A 19,325-nucleotide genomic window follows, 5' to 3' on the forward strand; every position below is an offset into this window, starting at 1 on the left:
CTGTGTAATCGACCAGGATTGTTCTGAATACAAATTAAGAACAGAAATGCTGCCAATACTGCCTGAAATGCTGGAATCTGAATGGTATCGGCAATCGGCTATACACAGATCCGATACTACATAATTCATTTACTACAAACAGGATCCTGCTACTTTTTTTTCCTTTTCTTTTTTCATTTCTTCAGTGTTTTATAAAGGTTCTTGTGCATATAAAAGAATGTGAATGTTGTTAAGGCCTTTAATCCGTGACTTTGTGACATCACACTGCGCCACCATGTCACACATTTGCTTAATTTATGCCTAGTGGCTAGTTTGGCATGTAAAAAATTGATTTAGCACAGCTGCTGTTGTTGTTGGTGGAGCTGGCTCAGTTGTGTTTGAGCTGACACATCAGAGCAGCCTGGATATTCTATTGATTGTATTTTAGACAGAGGTGGAATACACACTGAACAGGATGAGAAAACTGATGTGTTTTTTGAGCACTAAAGCATGCCAAAATAAAAATATGAAGCTGAAAATGAGCACAGCCTGTGCTCTTTAAACACACTGGTATCGGCTTGCTACTCGTTATCAGCCACTGCACAAAGTAAGAAAAATATGATATTGTTCCATCTCCATTAATAACTGGACACAGTTCAGTTTCAAACTGACTTTATTAGCTCATATTAGATACATGAAACTCACTTAACAAATGAAATATTTCTATGAATGAAATAACTTAATGCTGTAAAAGAGAAGAACGAAAAGAGGGAATTGAACATAAGCTCAGCATGCACTGATTAGCTGATGATATGAAGGTTCTAAAGAATCCTGACACAAAAACCCAATTAAATAATTAAAATCAAAACAAAGGAAACCTAACGTAACACAAATCTATCATACACAAAGACATAATCAAGGCTTTCACAATATCATTGGCTTTAATTATTCTAAAATAGATGATCTGATGATATACTGTATAATCATGTCTGAATGTAATCACTGAAGATATCTCCCTGACTGCATATAGTGCACCAAGGCTGCTGTCTATAAAGAATGCGCAAATGACGTACAGTGATGTTTCAGGGGGGGAACCATTTGGTTGGATGTTTTAAATGTAAGTTTGGTAAACACTTATCTCTTTCCCTGATTCGTTACGTCCTGTAGCAACAGATCTGTGTAGTCGCGTCAATTTAAAGTCGTTATTTATACGTACAACAGTCCTATCCCCCAAAATTATTCCTCAAATTCAAATGAAGGGAAATCTATAAAAAACCTTCTGATTTGCAAACAGATTCAGTAGCCCTGCCATTTACACTGAATTAGGATGTCATTTCAAAATGTCACATCACTTCAAAGTGTTTCTCTAAGTTGAAGTAACAAAGCGAAAGTCAGTAAAGTCCTAAAGAGTGGATCTTCACACCGTTACATGCAGAAAAGAGTGCAGAGTGAATTATTTCAGTGGTGACCGGAAGTAGGCAGACCGGATGTGCTGACTCTCTGTTTCTTTAGTCGAAGTTGAGCGGGTGGCCGTCGAAGTGAGTGAGCACGTGATTCTCAAACACCTTCTGGTCGCAGTCCAGCGGGAACTGCTCGCTGCACATGGGGCAGATTTTCCAGTGGCTCTCCACATGCTCCTCGAACTTGCTCTGGTCGTAGTTGGGCGGGAAGATGACCTCACACAGTGGACATCGCTTCATGTCCATGCTGCACACGTGGGAAGAGGACAGAAGAAGAGAAAGAGAGAGAGGTGGGGAGAGAAAGCTCACGTTAATAAGCAGTGAAGTGATGATGTGGGCAAACCAGGAGCGCAGGCTAATAAAGAGCATCTGTCTGATGCGACGTGGGTGGCCTGCTGCTGGACTAATACCAACAAAAGGGGGCTGTGCAGCAGAACAAACACTTTACACATGTTACAATGCACAGGTTTAGAAAATCGTAGTGTGCAGCAAACTTGGATGGCATTTATGAGAGTTTGGGTGTGTGGGTTGTGTTTTACCTGGGATCAAAGCAGAAGGCAGTTTGTCCATCATTCACAAATGGGCTGTGGGTTTCAGTTGCTGCGGGCTGTTCGTTGGTATTATCCTGAGAGAGAGAGAGAGAGAGAGAGAGAGAGAGAGAGAGAGAGAGAGAGAGAGAGAGAGAGAGAGAGGTAAAACCACATTTAATAAAGAAAATCAACTTACATATGTGAATATTTAACACAAGTAAGTAAAGGAAGTAAATCATTAGTATTCACCTTAATCCTACCAACCTTTTGTCATATCTAACAAGCGCTTTATTCAATCTTTTCTTTCTTTCTCCTTCTTTTCCATGACTTTGTCAATCAATTTGTCCCTAATGACTTCATATTATTGATTTATTTAGGGCTTAAATACTTTAATCAGTGCTTTTTAAAAATACCAATGTCTTGGGGTTCTGGGGGATGCCAGATGTATCACATCTGCCACAGTGCAACCAAAACAGTAAGAGGCATTGTTTTTATCTGGAATAACTGTAGAATTTGCATTGCAAAAGAAAAAGAACCCCGCTGATGGAGGAAGTCCTCAACAAAGAGAAAGACTGATAGAAACTGGGGTAAGAGAAGAGTGAGTGGACGGGCATTCACTCGATGGAGAGGGCCAGTGTTATGTCAGTGTCTGTTCCCCTGCTAATATGCATTTACCCATAACAGCGGGACTTGAGAGAGATCAAAATTGTAATTCTTTCTACGAGATCAGTAATTAACAAAAACTGCCCTTTATTTATACAATTGGCTGTTTTACCTTTTTATAGCTCTGAGATCAGGGTTTTATAGGTCAAATTTAGATTCTTACAGTTGTTTTTTGCTTTGGACAGTAGCCGGGCTGTTAGTGGTGGCATGTTGCTATCGCTGTTGCATTTACAAAACTAAATGATACCAGAATCAAAGAATGTAAATAAGCTTGTAGGTAGTAGTCGTTTTTTCCCCAAATTACATTAATTGCATAATTAAACATTTTACATTTTGCTATGAGTTTCTTACAGTAGTTCGTTTGTGGGGGCTTCAGGGACCCCGTCGACTGTCCTTGTATGTTAAATATGTTGGTTGGATGAGGATTAAACTGCATACTGCACATGGGAGAGAATAAACACAGCACAGTCTGAGAGGCTTACATTGTTGTTGTTTTGCTTCTCCTCTGACTCCTCGTGGCCCTCTGGCCGGCTGTGGTTGCGGGTGGGTTGGATACACACCACATTACTGTCCCAGGAGGGTGGACCCACAGGGGGCAGCCTGAGCAGCTGGTCATCTGAGAACTCCTCATCCCCCTCATCTGCAAGGAGAAAATTCAGAGACATAGCTTCTGTAAATACAAGCCAGTGATTTCTGCCAATGGGGAATTTTTAAACACAAATGTTTGTGCTACTTTGTGAAAAGGATACCAACCTTTTGAGTCAGAGATGGAGTAAGGGTTCCCAAAATGAAGCTTGCTGGGGCTCTGAGAGACCAGCAGAGGGGTGGGGGCATCCTGGGTGTATGGGACAGGGTACTGCAGGAATAAAGGCACACTGGACTGGTTACTCTCCAAACTGGTTTTCTCACCGGCTCCCTGATCTCCCTTCCTGCTGCTGCTGCTTGGCTTCTGAAGCTCCTGGGGAGGAAACAGCAGCATTTAAACTAAACTAAAGACCAGTAGCAAAAATAAATGCTACTATGTGCAGGAGCATGTTTTCTGTGTAGCTACATATCTGGTTTCATCTCTCTATGCCTCCCAGTCTGTCAAGGAAAGAAATATATCACGGCTTAAAATCACACAGCAGCTCCAGAGCTGTGACTTCTAGCTTTTTCTCTCGCTCACACAAACAGTTTAATTAGCGCTTTCATTAAAAAAGAAACCCTTCTCATTTTCAAAGGGTATGGGACACTGTGTTTTATTGATGTTAGTTGCAGACGCCAATTTAATTTACAGTCTAAACCTCAAATTGGGTCATTCTGCTCCTCTTAGCTGTAACAGCATTACCTCGAAGCAATATTTCAGGCCAGCGAGGACCTTGCTGTGGTCCAAAGTAATGGAATGGAAAATAAGAACTCATTTACTTTGCTTCTACAATTAGAGGCATATTAAACACAGACCAGATTGGGAGAGGGAAAATGGCAGAGGAATGGCACTTTTCAGGGAATTTTTAGAGTGGAAGAAGTCTATAAAAGAGAAAATGAAAGCTGTCACTAACCCCCTCCAGTTTTTCCTTCTCCTTAACAACAAGTGCGAGCGTGTCCTTCAGTTCCTTCAGCTCCCGGCCCTTCTCAGCTACCTGGCTCTGAAGTGAACAAAAGACACAAAAACAGAAGAAATAAGGGACATTTTCAGCTCTCAAACATCTGACATGTGCTGCTGATTGCAAACTGCATCATTGAAATACTCTCATACCTCAGTGCGTGACATTAATCGATCACAGCCATAAAAGGCTTCCCTTTGCAGAGGACTGATTTATGTACAATACCGCTCAAAGCAAAACAACCTGTTTGAATTCCTCTGAGACACTAAGCAAATATCCGCCTGACCTGAGCCAAGCACAGCATTAGGCAAGCAACTGGAGATGACTCCACAGAGCCAAGCTTCGCTTGTCTCCAGAGCCTGACATAAACAGCAGTAAAATGTCGTCTCACAGATAGGCCTGCTCATAAACAACACTGTCAGAGCGTCTGTGTTCAAGGGAAGAAAGAGATAGCATCAAAGGCTCGATCCCTGAGCTAGACCAGCCATACCCAGCGGTAAAAACACAGTAAGTGTCCAAAGACAGCCCTGCTTCGAAAGCAACAGAGCGACACAATCAGCAAACGACCTGAGCACAGTGCTACAGTAAGTGTATGCACTAATGAACTGACCTTGTAGCGATCTTCCTCTGCTGCCAACTGCAGTTTCAGGTTCTCATTAGTCTTCAATTGTTCCTTAAATTTCACTTCCATCTTGGCCAACTCATCAGCAAACATGCAGCTACGATCCTTCTCCTCCTAAAGGGCAGTCAGACATCAACCAGTGCTCTTTTTAACATATTCCTCTGTCTTAAAAACATGCAAAAATATTAAGTTTCTTACCACCAGCATCTGCTTGCATTTCCTGTACTTGTCGTTCCTGTCAGACGCCTCTCTGCTGATGCCTTTGAGCTTCTCCTGGATGATGGCCTCCAGCATGGGATCAGCAGAACCTGGACTCCCTGTGAGGACAACAAAGGAACAACGGTCAGTGACATGTTATTACAACCCACCTACATACCAGTACATCAAGGAGCAGAGTCCAAAATCAAAAATATTGATTGACTCAAAAAATATATAACACAAGGCAACCAACTAAGAAAGTACACTGCTGGTAAACTAACACAATATTAAGAACTGTTTCCATGATTTTGACTAAATATTCAATGCAATTATTCAATCTATAACTTAAAATATGGCAAAGTCAGATATAACTTACCTGGCACTGATGTGTCTGGACTCACTGATGCAGGGATTATTGTGGCCTCTTGTGCTGAGCTTCTCTTCAGCTCCTTCAAACAGGGGAAAAAAACATTAAAATCAGCTACAAATGCAACTAGAGGACAGAAACAACTAAATGAAAGGACATTAATTGATGCAGGCATGAGCTGGATACACACAGGTTCAGTACACAGCAAAAAATGAACTTTAGTAAAAACACAAACAAACCAAATCTTCCAAAGACAATTACAAGATGTCACAGTAACACAGTGGATTAGATTTTCTTGTTTATTTAACTAAGTTTGTATTAATTTTACAAAGACACATTCAAATGTGCATGTGTTAATGTCTTACATACGCACACTAAATGCTGATAAAAGATTAATTTGTCTAATCGTAAGGTGTTTTACAATTTATTCAGTTCAATAAATTAGCAATAACAAGTGGTGAACCTTTTAACTCTGAGGGCATTTAATGAGACGTGTTATGCAGGCACAGTGTTGCAGAAATCTGATCCAAGTTCTGCTCTTTCACTTGTCGGGGACAAGTATACAGTATGCTGGCTGGTATCCTGTGGGACCTACCCCTTGCTGTTCAGAGAGTCTGAGCACTTGTTTTTGCAGTCGCTGACATTCCTTGTATTTCTCCTTGTAGTGTTCTGCAGCCATGTGCAGCCGCAGCTTCAGGTCCTCCACTTCTCTCTGCAGCTCCGCTAAAACAGCTGGGTCTGCAGCAGCTTCTTCCTCTGCTTTGGTCTGGTGACACAAAGACATTACATAAATATCACCATACACAGTATTGGGCCAAGTGCAAGGACCCATCTGAGGTCGTAAAGACAGAATTGCAGATATAGAAGGTGCCATTATCATTATTATTATTATTATTATCACCTTTCGGATTTAGGATTGTGAGTAAACATCAACAATGTATATTAGCCTTTTTAAAATAGAGGAGTACAATCAAATTTACACAATAACAAAGCTGTTGTCATGTGAAAGGTTATGTACCCCAAGAACCTGTACTGTTCAGGGGAGAATGTTGATTTTTTTTTTTTTTAAATATTTAGTTTCGATATGACTATGTCTGAACAGTTTCCTTCAAAGGCAGGACCAGAAAATCCCCCTCTGAAAAACGTTTTGTTTCCGTTTCCATCATATTGTTCTTTTTGCTCACAGGCCTCACCAAAACATATCACACTTAGAATACAGCTGGACAAAATGTACAGAACTATTATGATTTATTTATATTTAATATAATTGGTCTGTAAAGAAATAATGATGATTTTACTGTGATATACACAAACACTCTCAAAAGTTAGATCTGATGTTTGGGACAACATTTTTGAGATATTCGTTGAAAATGATTTCTTATTACTTTTATTTAAATTATGGCCACATGTAGATGTGTACATACATATATGTTCTCGGATATTATTAGATATATTATATCAAACATTTTTGAATTTGAATTCTTTTTCCTCATTGGTACGATGAAAATCTATCTAATGTTTTCTACACTGGAACATCACCTTCCTGCTGTCTACCATTATATCAACCATGTCTCATAATAAATGCAATGTGCAATATAAAGCTAATTAAATCAATAAACCCTGTTAGCAGATTGATAATCATCCTTACAGCTTCCTGCTTGGCCTCTGCCTTCATCTGCTCCACCAGGCGCTCCAGGCGGCCGCACTGGGCCTGAGCTTCAGCCTTGGCCTGGCGGAGGGAATCGGCCTCTAACTTCATGTGGTAGAGTTCAGACATGGTCCGGTCACGGGTGCTGGAGGCATCCCTCAACTCAGCAGCTAACAGGGAAGACTGCTGCTGGTTAGCCTGGAGCTGCTCCTCCTTCTGACGCAGCTGCTCCTTCAGGGCCTTCATATCTCCCTGCCAGAGACAAACACGTTTAAGGTGAAGGGTTATGTATCAATATGGTTTCGATTATTCCTGTTCTTGTTTTTAATAATCTTCAAATTATCATATGACTTAAGAATTCATCTTCAACTAAAGCTTTAAAACAAAGGTCTTTATACCAAGGGAGAAACTTTGGCCAGGATTTCTCTGTACTGTTTCTCCTTCTCAGTGAGGCACGCCTGCAGGCGTCCCACCTCCTCTTTAAACTGGGCAATGGTGTTCTCCTTGTTCACGTCCACAGACTTCAGCATCTGCAGCTCTGCACTCAGCTTAGTGTTCTCCAGCTCCCGGTTTTTCAGGTGAATCTGGCACGCGCACACACACAGATGCAAACACATGCCCACACACACGCAGAAGAAGTTATAAAACACAAGTTATAAAACATGAATCGTTGGCTTTTGCCTCATTTATACAACACCAATCACGATCATGTACCAAAGAGCATATGACTATTAAAATAAATGTTGCATGACCTCAATTACAAAACAGAGATTGAGATAGGCCCATAAAGTTTTCCCCGTGCAACAGCCCCAGTGTGATAGTGCAAGTTAAATTAGGTATGGGGTTTTTAGGCTTCATTTCCGTGGCGACAGTACACTGTGTGGCACTCCCAGTTCCTGTGTGGTGCCCACCACAACAAAGACGCTGAAACACCAGACGGACCAGAGGAAGACAGAATAAGACATGCCTTGTTTAGACTAAATGTTTGGGCAAGAGTGTGTAGAATAATCACAGCAGTAAAAACAAAAACAGGAAAGTCAGTGATCTGGACCTCTAATTTGGGTGAATCTAATAGAACAAGATATTATTAACTGTACAGATTATAAAACTGCCACAAACATAGCAGCCAACCGAAGCCGACCTCATTAACATAATGATCATGTCACGTGAAAGGACACAGCCGCGACCTACCAGAACCTTGACATGCTTTATTTTGTTAATAATCTTTATGTGATAATGAAACTCTTTTGACTAAATAGACACAAGAAACATATTCATATTATCAGTGCATTACCTTGTAAAGTTCCTTCTCATCTTTCTCATTCTTGAGATGAGATTCAAGTGCCTCCTTCTCTGCTATAAGTTTCTTCACTCTATCCTTCAGACTAAGGAAAAGGGAAATAAAAATTGTTAGATACTGTAATGGGTGATAGAACTTGTGACCATGCTGACATTCAGTGTTTGAAATAACCAACAGTTTAAAATAACCAACAGTTTTTGCTGTTTTCATGCACCACTCACAGATAAAACAAGCTGCTGGCAGAAAATAAAAGTGGCCAGCTACTTTTCCTTTCCTTGATGTAGTAATAACTTACATCAGAAACAAGGAGGTTTGAGATGAGTACACTAGCAAGCTGTGTTTCTTCTTGAGTTGATGTTACAGCTTAACATAATTTCAAGATTAAATCTAAAACTCTGCAACAACCCCCTCCATCCTGAACTCACCTGTCCAGCTCAGTTTCCTTTTGTAAGCCTTTCTGGGTGACTCCAATCAGATCCTCCTCCAACTGTATAACTCTGGCTGTGGCCTCCTCCAGCCTCCTCTTTACCTCCTCTTTCTCCTCTTGAAAGGCCTGAGAAGAATTCTGTACGTCCTGGGAGAAAATAAAATACACTGTTGAAAACAAGTGAAATAAAACTACAAGAAAAAAGACAGCACAGCAAATAAAATACAGACGACAAAAACACTTCAGTTCAGTCGTATCAGTGTCATTCATAAAATAAAAAAATCACTCAAATTTGAGGTAAGACCTGCATAAATCTAGATATGACAAAATAATGGTTACTTCTGAGTAGTATACCACTTTCCATCTCTGTCTTTGACTCTAAGCTTGTTCAAAACATAAAAACTTTATTGTCCTTGAAAGGCAAATCTAAATCAAATTGAACATAATGCCTTGTTGCAGAGCTTTCGAACTTAAACGATGACATCAAAAAAGCAAAGGGAAATGATTTTTTTTACAGTTTGTTTATAGACAGAATTTTGGAATCTTTATATTCACACCACATAAAAAAATCATATAAAAGTATAGTCATAAAATTAACAGCCACAAAATCTGTAATCATGTTTTCATCTGAAAGCCATTTTAAAACCAGCAGATTTATAGCAGAGGACAGCAATATGAAATATTACTGACACTCCTTTTAAGACTTAATGCTATGCTATAAAAAGTTGAATTACAACTTTGATAATACAGACATTCATATCTGTCAGAGTTTGATTTATACTTTAAGTGAATCACGAGTTTGGGTAGCTCTGCATGTTTGCAGTCTTTCGCTAGGGGGTGCTAAGAGACTGTTTGGCCAAATGTAAAACTGTCCATGAATAACTACAAGAACTAGAACATCAATCATATAATTTAGCACTTTTATCAGTATGTTCTGCTCAATTAACAACCAAGAACAACATAAAACAAAAAAGGAACAAGGCTTCTTGCTTCACTGAAAACATTTTTACAACAGCAACAAACATTTTTCTCCCCTCCCTAAATGCTGCCGATCCTATCCGCCTTCAAAAATGGGCTCAGTCCGATCTCAGCTTACTTGGTTCTCTCTTCTCAGCTGGGCACATGTTTCTTTCTCCTGCTCACACTCCTTCTGCAGGCTCTCCTTCTCGGCTTCAAGCTGCTCCTTCTCCTGCTGCAGGAGGGCCATGTTTTTGACCAGCTCTTCTTTCTCTCTCTGGGCTTCTTCCACCTTTTGCTGCACACAAAGATAAGTTGTTCAAGATGTTCAGGCCATTCACGTAATAATTTACTTCACCGCCAAAGTATACCACCATGCTCAAATAGCATATAATAGGACTGTCACGATAATTATCAACTTATCATACATATCTCATTCACCTATCTACATATGTATGAACATGAACTCGATACTGCCGGTTGTGTTTATGTGCATGTCTGTTACGTTAAGCCAACAAAAATGGCAGAATAACTAGAAGGGTTTTCTTTATAATTGTAAGACTTGAGTGCAGAGTTTTTCTTTTACATTTTATGTTTTGCTTTTGCTGTGTGGTTTTATTTCATTTATGTTTTATTTAATTAATATATATTTATATTTTTTTCTCCAATTCCAATTAATTGGTCCTTAAACTGTGTACTTGCACTATTGTGCTATTATATTATCAATATGTCAGTGGCTTAAAATCTTTTAATGAGAATTATATCATTGATCGCAATTACTTCTGGGACAAAATATCGTCCATCATAAAGTCAATCCTGACAAACCCAGTGTATAATTGTGAAATGTTCACCACTGTGAATTATATTCTTATGAAACTTATATGAACTCCCGTTAAAGATGTGACAGCTAAATCAGATCTGAGAACACTTATATATTCAGTAGCGCTGCCGACGTGTGCCGTACCTCAAGGAAGCCAGCCTTGGTTGTGACCACCAGGATGTCAGAGTTGCACTCATCCTCCACAGTCAGCAGTTCGTCCTCTGAAGGGCTGTTAGCACGAAACTGAAAAGGCGTGCTGGCTCCCCGGATCTCCCCTTTGTGGGTCACATAACAGAACTGGTAGAATTCGCCGTCGTCATTGGGCACATAATATCCTGGGGAAGAACAACATTCAGTCAGTAAAGCAACAACAACAACAACGTTAAAGTCCCCCCAGTCCTTAATTTATCTTTAAGGTTTTCAAAACTATTAAATTAGTTATCAAAAGGAGATCACATAAAATAGCCCAAATGTGTGTGATTTGGTTAAAGAGGAAGTTCCAAGATACAGTAGTTTGGGGAAGTTTTACTGTGTTTCCCACTTTCCTAGGATCAGGAACTAATAAATGCCTGAAGGACGGATCCTTTTAATGTATTTGATGTAGAAATTGTTTCAAAAAGCAATATAAGGTTATCTTGACTCAATTATTGAGTGTCTGGGACCAAAAAGCAGAATCATGATCTCATAGGCATCCCGGAATTGAGCAAAAATAGGCAAATAAACTAAGGAGGGGTGAGGGGCGCCTTTCCTAAGCTTTGTCTGAGAGGAGGCCCAGAGGCTCAAATATAAATATATATAAATATAAATATAAATAAATATAAATATATATATATATATATATATATATATATATATATATATATATATATATATATATATATATATATATATATATATACACATACACATATATATACATATATACATATATATATGCACTCTTTGCTGAGTTATAACTTTGGAATAAGTGTTGAGATATGACTGAAAAACTGTGCTGCAGTGACTCAGTGATCTGGAACATACACTGCTCATGTTGTGGCTTTGAATCTTAAAAGCTAGTAAGACATGTCTTCCTCTCCTTCGTGTCACTCTATATGACTTTATAAAAAGTGTATAAAACATAAAAAAGCACATAAACTGAAATGTCATTAACACCAGAACAGAGATCCCTGGGGAAAATTCCTCATTTAACTCAATCCACTGATTTGGTATTAAAGTTTTAACAATCCTCTGAACAGCGCTCTGATATGTGGTTATTAAAAGGTGTCAAAGTTATATAAAACTATGGTATGATCTTACCCTGAAAGACCACTGTTCTGTGGACTGCGGTGCCTTCCACATAGTTCTCAGGGAGAGGCGACCACAAGAATGTGTAATAGTCCCTCGCTGTGCTCCAACCGACCTGTGAGACATTGTGGAGAATCCATTCAACCAGACGTTCTCACCACATCAGTGTAAGATAATAACAATGGAGGATTAACAGGGAGACTTCCCTGAATCCACCAGTGCCACTTCCAAAATATTTCAAACTGCCTTATTACTTTAATCACGGGGGTTTCAATCTATGTCGAGATGATGGAACAAGTCCATGCAAACTGTGATATTTCTCCTAACGAGAAAAATGATCACTTCTTCAAACCACTCCAACTCCTGGTCACCACGTGCATGTGGCTTGGCCCTTGTCATGAACAGGCCTAACTGTGAAATTGTAGCTACAACTCACTTTAAACAGGAAGAGGAAAATAGGTGAAAATTTTATACATAGGTGACTTGAAAATGAAAACCAAAATGTAATTATACGCATTTTATGTGTTGTTAACTGATGGCTGATGGGTGTGTGTGTGTGTGTGTGTGTGTGTGTGTGTGTGTGTGTGTAGAAAGTACATACATAACTTCAGCCCGCTGCCATAAAACTGTCAAACAAAATCAAGAGTCACATCGAGCTGGCTGGCTCTCGGCGTGCACACTCAGGCACATACACGCATCCACAACAAGCCCAATCAACCCAGCCTCTGCCACATAGATTTGAGTCGTGTGATGTGACTCTCAAAGTTTTGCACAAACTATATTTTAAATATTCCTGCAGATGTTTATAGAGACCATTGCAACAGATGTTTCTGATGTAGACAGAGTTTTTTTCACTATCTGGGCAGTTCACTTTCTCACCTGTGTACAAACAGCCTACAGCTACAATACTGCAAGTGTTCATCAGAGCCAGAGATAGAAGGCTCTGGCTCTCCAAAACCCCCAATTGTTACTGGTGCAGCTCCATCCTCCAGCAGTAAAAAACAGGAAGCAATTAAAACATGCACCTAGTTAGTGAGTGTCATTACTGAAGGCTAGCCGTTACCAGTCCACTCATTAGAGCTGCAGAGGTGGTGGTGGCTGAAAACTCTGAGAGGAACTCTTTCACTTACAACAGACTGGTCTGTGGTGTGCATAAATGGAGGGAGAGGAGGTAGAGAAGGTGTATAGACACCATAAAAAAACAGACTGAAGCAGGCGACGCTGCGAGAGTAAAATCTCCACACACATACAAGCAGTTACAAGCTACCAATGCAATAGGTATATTTAAACATGACATGTCACCATTATTCCAACAAGCGAAGATCTGCAAAAAAGCTGACAGAAGCCAGTGGCAATGTTGCTGCAGGAGGTAATGTATTGTCTATGTGCCAGTCAGACTGTATAAATTTGGGAGCGACTCCTTCATGAATCACGCGGATAGGCTGTGCTTGGAGACAGGTTAATTATAAAGCCGTGCTTGCTTTCTCCGAGGCCACTCTGACAACCTGTCCCAACAACATTCCTCCATGAAGCCGAGAGCAACTTTGCTTCACGCAGCATGGTAAATGTTCCAACATCAAAGGGCCAAAGGCTGCTTTTGTCCATGTGCAAACAAGAACCTGTCTCCCATCTATTTATCACCAATAGCATACTAAGCTTTTCTTTGGATTGCCAAGTAAGAGTATAATTCAAAGATTTGTAAATTATTTTAGTCTAACGTGTGAAACCATAAATTAAAAAATTGTAAATAACTCATTTTCATTTTTGGTCAAACTTATAATTTTTCAACAGTTCAACGTTTCAACCGCCTAAACCACAGGACATTTTCTAGCCTCACCTGCATCACTTAACTAGAAACATCTGAAACTATATTCAGGTCAAAAACATACCAAAGAGACAAACCCAGTGAAAGTGTTAGCAATCCAAACAATCTAAGGCACAATTAGCTCTGTTTGGCTGGGAGCTAAGAGCAACTAAATGTGTGTTTAGGAGCGAACACTGATGGCTGAGCAAAGCCTACCCAGGTATCTCTATGCATACAAACGCTACAACTTGGCAACAACCGTCTCATCTGTCAGCACTGCCAAGAACATTTACACAATTTACGATCTTGCACTCAGCCTTTTCCAGCTCAGCTATGTGTTTTAGAGGCTCAAGGAATTAGTGATTTTAAGATCTACGCTGCCAGTTGGTGCCTACCTTGAGGCTAAACACAATACGATGTGGCATCCAGCTACAACAGAGTGCCGAATCCAATATTTAAACAGCCTCCAGACATTAGCTGATCCTCCTCCGGTATCCTAACATGACCTCATTTCTCAGTGGGACTTGGCAAAAAAACATCTGTATACATCAATTTCATGAAACCACAAAACGATCATGAATAGCACATAATGAGTGTATGAATCATGGACACAAGCTTTTCAGATATAGAATAAATGTATTGTTTTCATCACTTACAAAAACATAAACAATAAAAATGTCTGATGTTCAGCAGAACTGCAATAATTTGTCTTGGCTGGTTTAATGGCATTACAGAATGCCTTAATAATAAGTACATAGAAACAGAGCGCAATTAAGTCCCGCCCATCCACTTTGTATTGCATGAATGTGCCTCCTTGTCACTTGTCTGTTCGCAAACAACAGAAAATTGCTTAAAATCTGCTGTGTGGTGGTATGTACTACCAACAGGGTAAAAAAACACAGAACTAAGCATCGACAAACTGAAAAACTGAGCATTTAACAAAACCACTGCGGACACAGGCATCAGCAGGAAGAATGGGACAACTGGGGATCCTGACATTCAGTATGCCTAAAGTTCTGTGTGGAGAAATAAACTCCGCAAAAATGCTCTAATAAGTTTGTTTTTGTTGGTAAAAGTGTTATTTCTGCAGGATGTATGTTAAAAGAGGGCTTCCAAATTCAATATCAGGTGCTGTTGTGATGATAATGTTTGCTGTAGAGTAATCTGCTGAGCCCAGCCGAGTCCTTTATTTTGTTTGTTTGTTGGTTGGTTGGTTTGTCAGCAGGATCACACAAAAACTACTGAACGGATTTCCATGAAACTTGGACGGAGGATGGGTCTCTGCCCAGAATAGACCCCATTAACTTTTGGTGTGGATCTGAATAAAGGCATGGATCCACTAATTCTTACTCTCTTTCTTTGAGCAAATCTAAATAAAAATCTGGATCTAGGGGATTAAAATATGTTTTATTTGATAATGGATTAGACTTGATTGCAATACCATGGCCAACAACATATGACAACTGTGTACAATAATAAGTGCCATTTTAGTTTCTTTCATTGTTTTTGCAATTTCTGGAGCACATTACTACAAAGTTGGCTGTGAAAGACCTAATATGAATCTGTTGTTATCAGAATAAAAAGCTGGTTGGAGCCAAGACAATGCAAGAGTGAGAAAGTAAGAAGTACACAACTGCTGCAATGCATTTGGGGTTTTCTTTCACAGCAGTTTTGTTAGCGCTTCAGCCCTTGGCTGCATATTTTGCCACTGACTGTTTTCCTTCTGGTGGGCGTGTTTTTTAGAGTGTGACGCATTGCACTCTGTCTCTATGATACACGTATATTTGTGCCTCTTAACACCAGAAGCACATTCAGGCAGGATGCAACACACACACACAGAAAGAGCCATTAGTTTGATTATTTTTTATCTGGTTTATTTACTCTAATCTCTGGTAGATTAAAAAAAATAAAAAAGCATGTCGGTCCAGAGGAGCTTGGAGTCCTATGCTTCTGTCTACATCCACGATTCACTACAAATGAGGCTAAAATAAATTATTACTACTGTATTGGATTTAATCTGCTTCTAAAGCAGGGGACACTATAGTGTGTGCTGGGGGTCAACATGATCCATTCCTTCCTGAAACCTGAAGTATAGCTGCATGTGTTCGATGTGTTAAATGGCACGGATTCATAGATTTTAAGTCATGCTAAGATAGCCAAGATGTTATTATCATCAAGTACTTCAGACATTCACCTCCAAACACATAATACACAATATGCTCTAGTCATTAGAATACACACTACAATACTACTTCTACAACTACAAATCATGATGATAATTATTTATATGCACTGTTACAATACACTGAAGAGGGTTGCTTACCTTGAATATGCCAACCCAGTCCTTTGGATTTGGTTTGATGAACTGCGTCAGGGTGTAATGACACTCCAGTGCAGCGTGGGGCAGGTAACTCTTCCCCACATTCTGGAAGATGACGTGGGCAAAGTTTGATGTGTCCATGTTGTTGCTCAATAAAGTCCCGTCCAGGAACAGTGCCATAAATTACTCAGCAGTGGCTACAAAGGAAGAGACAAACAGCAAAATGTATGATTATTAGAAACAATAAGAAACACAGAAACAACTAAAATACTATTGATTACAATGAGAGTAAGTGAAGAAGCAAGTGAGTTCTAAACACTAAAACTGAGTGAATGATATCAACCTATGAGCAAATAAGATGATATTTACCGATGACGGGGGCTGATGTGTCACATCAATTTTTCGCTGACACATCCATGAGATACTGAATCAGGACATCCCTGCCATCACATGATCTGTTTCTAAGGCTATGTGCTTGCTTCATAAATTTGCATGATCAAATATGCAGTCTTTCAAAGAAAATGTAACAAAGGACTAATTGACTTTAAAACAATTCTGTTATTTTTTTAGAATGAAGATTTCTTCATTTCTTCATTGATGGCACCAAAGCAGTAAAAAAATAACATCAAACACAAAATAAACTACAACAAACAATCAATATTGGCATCGGTTATTGACTTAATTGTTACTTTAAACATTAGTATGAAGCTCATGTGTTCAAGCCCTGAATAGCTTTATTCAGGAGATAAGTATCATTTTAGTGTAGTAAAAGTGAACCAGCAGTGTTTTGTTTTTTCCTTGCTTGATCGGCAAAAAGAGATGACATGATTTAAGCTCATGCGATCTGTGTCCCAATTTAGGAAATGTTTAAATTGAAGGATTTTTTGGCTAAATGTTACTTGGATCTCACTGTAGGACTGTATTGCCAATTGTGTTACTTCTCCTGGAGTGAGACATTTTCGTCTTAAGTGGACTGCTGGGAAGTCCTTGATAAGATAAAGTTTTTAAAAAACCCAAGTTTGCCACCGCGAAGTTGCTCTCACATGACCAGCAAAATGGTAATTTGTCAGTGGGGAATCCAAGCAAGCTCCATTACACCAAAGTTTACAGTATGAGTCATGACCTCTTGCTTCCAACACATGATGGAAAAAGATTGCAACAGGTCAATGTGACTTTAGTCTTCTCCATACAATTTTTATTTATCTGGAGCACCCTACGTAGTATTGATGGCTGTCATAAAATAATTATACCTTTCAGTGGACTCTTAATTGGTCTAAGTCCTGTGATGTATTTACCAATGACTGAAAACCAGGTGAAGACAAACTCATGATAAATATATAATTGTAATGTAATATTTCTAGATATACAAAGGATTATATAGATATACAAATGTTTATATAAAACAGCATCCTCAAGATGTAGGTCACAGCTCCTTTCCTCAAATGCAAAACTGAAACTTTTCTCTCAAGTTGAAATACTTTATGACTGTACTGGACTTTCCTTTACTCAAGCATTATGAATGCAAAAAGGATACTTATATTATTTAATTTGTAAACACTTGTGTTTCAATACATGAAGAAAAACAGATGGTTCAGTTTTCAGTTTCCAAATAATATGGTTTTATTAAATTTTGTCCCCAAAACTTTTAATTTTTAATCTTCAACATTTGAGGTATAAGAAAATGACTTATAAAGAATGATGCACCTCTTAGTTGTACTTTTGATATTTAGTCAACTTATACACGTGATACATACAAGACTTTATTATTTCATTGAGTCATTGTTTGCAGGATAGCTTTACTTTGAGTGTCATAAGTAGGCTATTATTTACCTGTGCTGCCTTTTTAGGCCACATTACGTTGGGTTATACTAACCCTAAATGCAGTCACAGTGCCACCTCATTCACGATTAATTAGATGACAGCGGCCTCTTCTTAATATAAATGACCTTAATTTGAACTTCGTACTAACAACAAGGCCACATGAGTTCTACTTCAGGGTAGATTTTCCATTTGGGCCTCAGCTCATATAATTTTGTCCGACGTAATTAGGCCTGTGACAGTCAAAACATTACCTCGGAGGATGATCGGAAACTCTAAACACTGATGTCATTTTCAGCAATCGAATAAGTTCTCAACATGATGTAAATCAGTAAATAGAAATTTGGAAAAAGTAATCAGGAATGGCTGAAACTGACAACTAGCAACTACAAGCGACGAGACGAGGCCTAATGTGAAAACACTGATCATATCTGGTTACGTTAGCCATGCTGCTAGCTAACTAGCTAACGTTAGCAACACGCTTTACTTGACAAGATGGCGCGTTAAGCATAAGGCGAATTGACATTTATTCTTAGGAATTGTGTAATCTACCAAGTAAATTCACATTTAATAACTAAAGACAAAACGTTAAGTTGATTTAGTAACATTACAACGCCCTTAACGAAAAACACAACAGCTAACCACAGAGCACTGCTATCAACTGGAGGACAAGGTTAGCTAACGTGAACAGTTAGCAACATCGTCGCTCGAGTCGAAGCGGAAGTATTATTTGTTACATTTATAAAAATAAACCTTAAACATACCCAGTTGTCATGTTGAAGAGCAGCTGAAATCCGACTGTATCATAAAAACAATTGTTGACGCAGTTCAGTGCTTTCCCGTCCCCTCTTCCTGGAATAATAACAACATTACGTCATTTCCGGAAAGGGGACCTGCCTGGGAATCCCACCCGTCCGAAATTTTTTAAAAATGTGATAATTTTCATAGCAGACACTGAAACAGCGTTATAAAAGTACATTTTTATTTAATTTATATGAATATATAAGTATGACATAATGCGAGCAAGAGTTATAATAAAGGTTATTTTATTTTACAAGAGGAAGCATTCACATGAAACTTAAAATGTATTAGTATCCATAAGAATTTATTAATTACAATAGTGAAATGTAACTAACTAAACAGTTTTAGGTACTTATACTTTACCTAAAACTGTTTTACTTTATACCTCTCCTCCACTATATGTTAGAACTATATTGTACTTTTTAATTTACTCTATTTCTTTTAAAACTATAACCAGTAACTGATTACGTTATATATATTTTTTTCATGAAAATGTGAATTTCAATTTAATCATAAAATATGCTGCATTTTCATAGACTAGAGTACTAGTATATCGTCCAAACTAGCTCCACCTTGTCCAACTACAACAGTAAAACCTTCACACATTAAGTGTCCGTAATAATGATTAAATGAAAGCATATATAAATGTTAAGTAGTTTATTTTTAATACTTTAAGTACTACTTATCCCACCACAGTGGATATAAAGAAGGGAGTTAGTGATTCATATCCAATGTAAAGTT

The 19,325-nt window shown here is 38.7% G+C and overlaps 1 protein-coding gene across 2 annotated transcripts; it reads right to left on the bottom strand.

Annotated features, from left to right (window-relative positions):
• Positions 1–634: 634 nt before the first annotated feature.
• On the bottom strand, positions 635–18,678 carry tax1bp1b (Tax1 (human T-cell leukemia virus type I) binding protein 1b). 2 transcript variants are annotated; one of them, XM_073484948.1, is made up of 18 exons: positions 18,548–18,678; positions 15,969–16,162; positions 11,854–11,956; positions 10,699–10,889; positions 9,874–10,032; positions 8,776–8,924; positions 8,345–8,435; positions 7,449–7,634; positions 7,051–7,302; positions 5,998–6,168; positions 5,412–5,484; positions 5,036–5,154; positions 4,826–4,951; positions 4,171–4,257; positions 3,386–3,488; positions 3,115–3,272; positions 1,979–2,064; positions 635–1,686 (listed from the first exon to the last, which is right to left on the bottom strand). In XM_073484948.1, exons 2-18 carry the CDS (start codon positions 16,143–16,145, stop codon positions 1,488–1,490), a joined length of 2,430 nt encoding a protein of 809 aa, XP_073341049.1. In that variant the 5' UTR covers positions 16,146–16,162; positions 18,548–18,678; the 3' UTR covers positions 635–1,487. The 2 variants fall into 2 exon arrangements, with proteins under 2 accessions (XP_073341049.1, XP_073341048.1); XM_073484947.1 differs by having other exon boundaries at positions 3,386–3,590; positions 18,548–18,658.
• Positions 18,679–19,325: the final 647 nt, after the last annotated feature.

Source organism: Pagrus major, chromosome 17, assembly GCF_040436345.1.
Source record: "Pagrus major chromosome 17, Pma_NU_1.0".
Classification (NCBI taxonomy): domain Eukaryota; kingdom Metazoa; phylum Chordata; class Actinopteri; order Spariformes; family Sparidae; genus Pagrus; species Pagrus major.

Excerpts from the sequence above, each read along its gene's own strand:
- tax1bp1b (XM_073484947.1), bottom strand. The coding sequence starts at position 16,145 with ATGGCACTGTTCCTGGACGGGACTTTATTGAGCAACAACATGGACACA. Across the intron at positions 4,952-5,035 it reads AATGCAAGCAGATGCTGGTG|GAGGAGAAGGATCGTAGCTG; the intron begins GTAAGAAACTTA and ends ACTGCCCTTTAG. Across the intron at positions 3,591-4,170 it reads AGAAGGAAAAACTGGAGGGG|GAGCTTCAGAAGCCAAGCAG; the intron begins GTTAGTGACAGC and ends TTTCCTCCCCAG.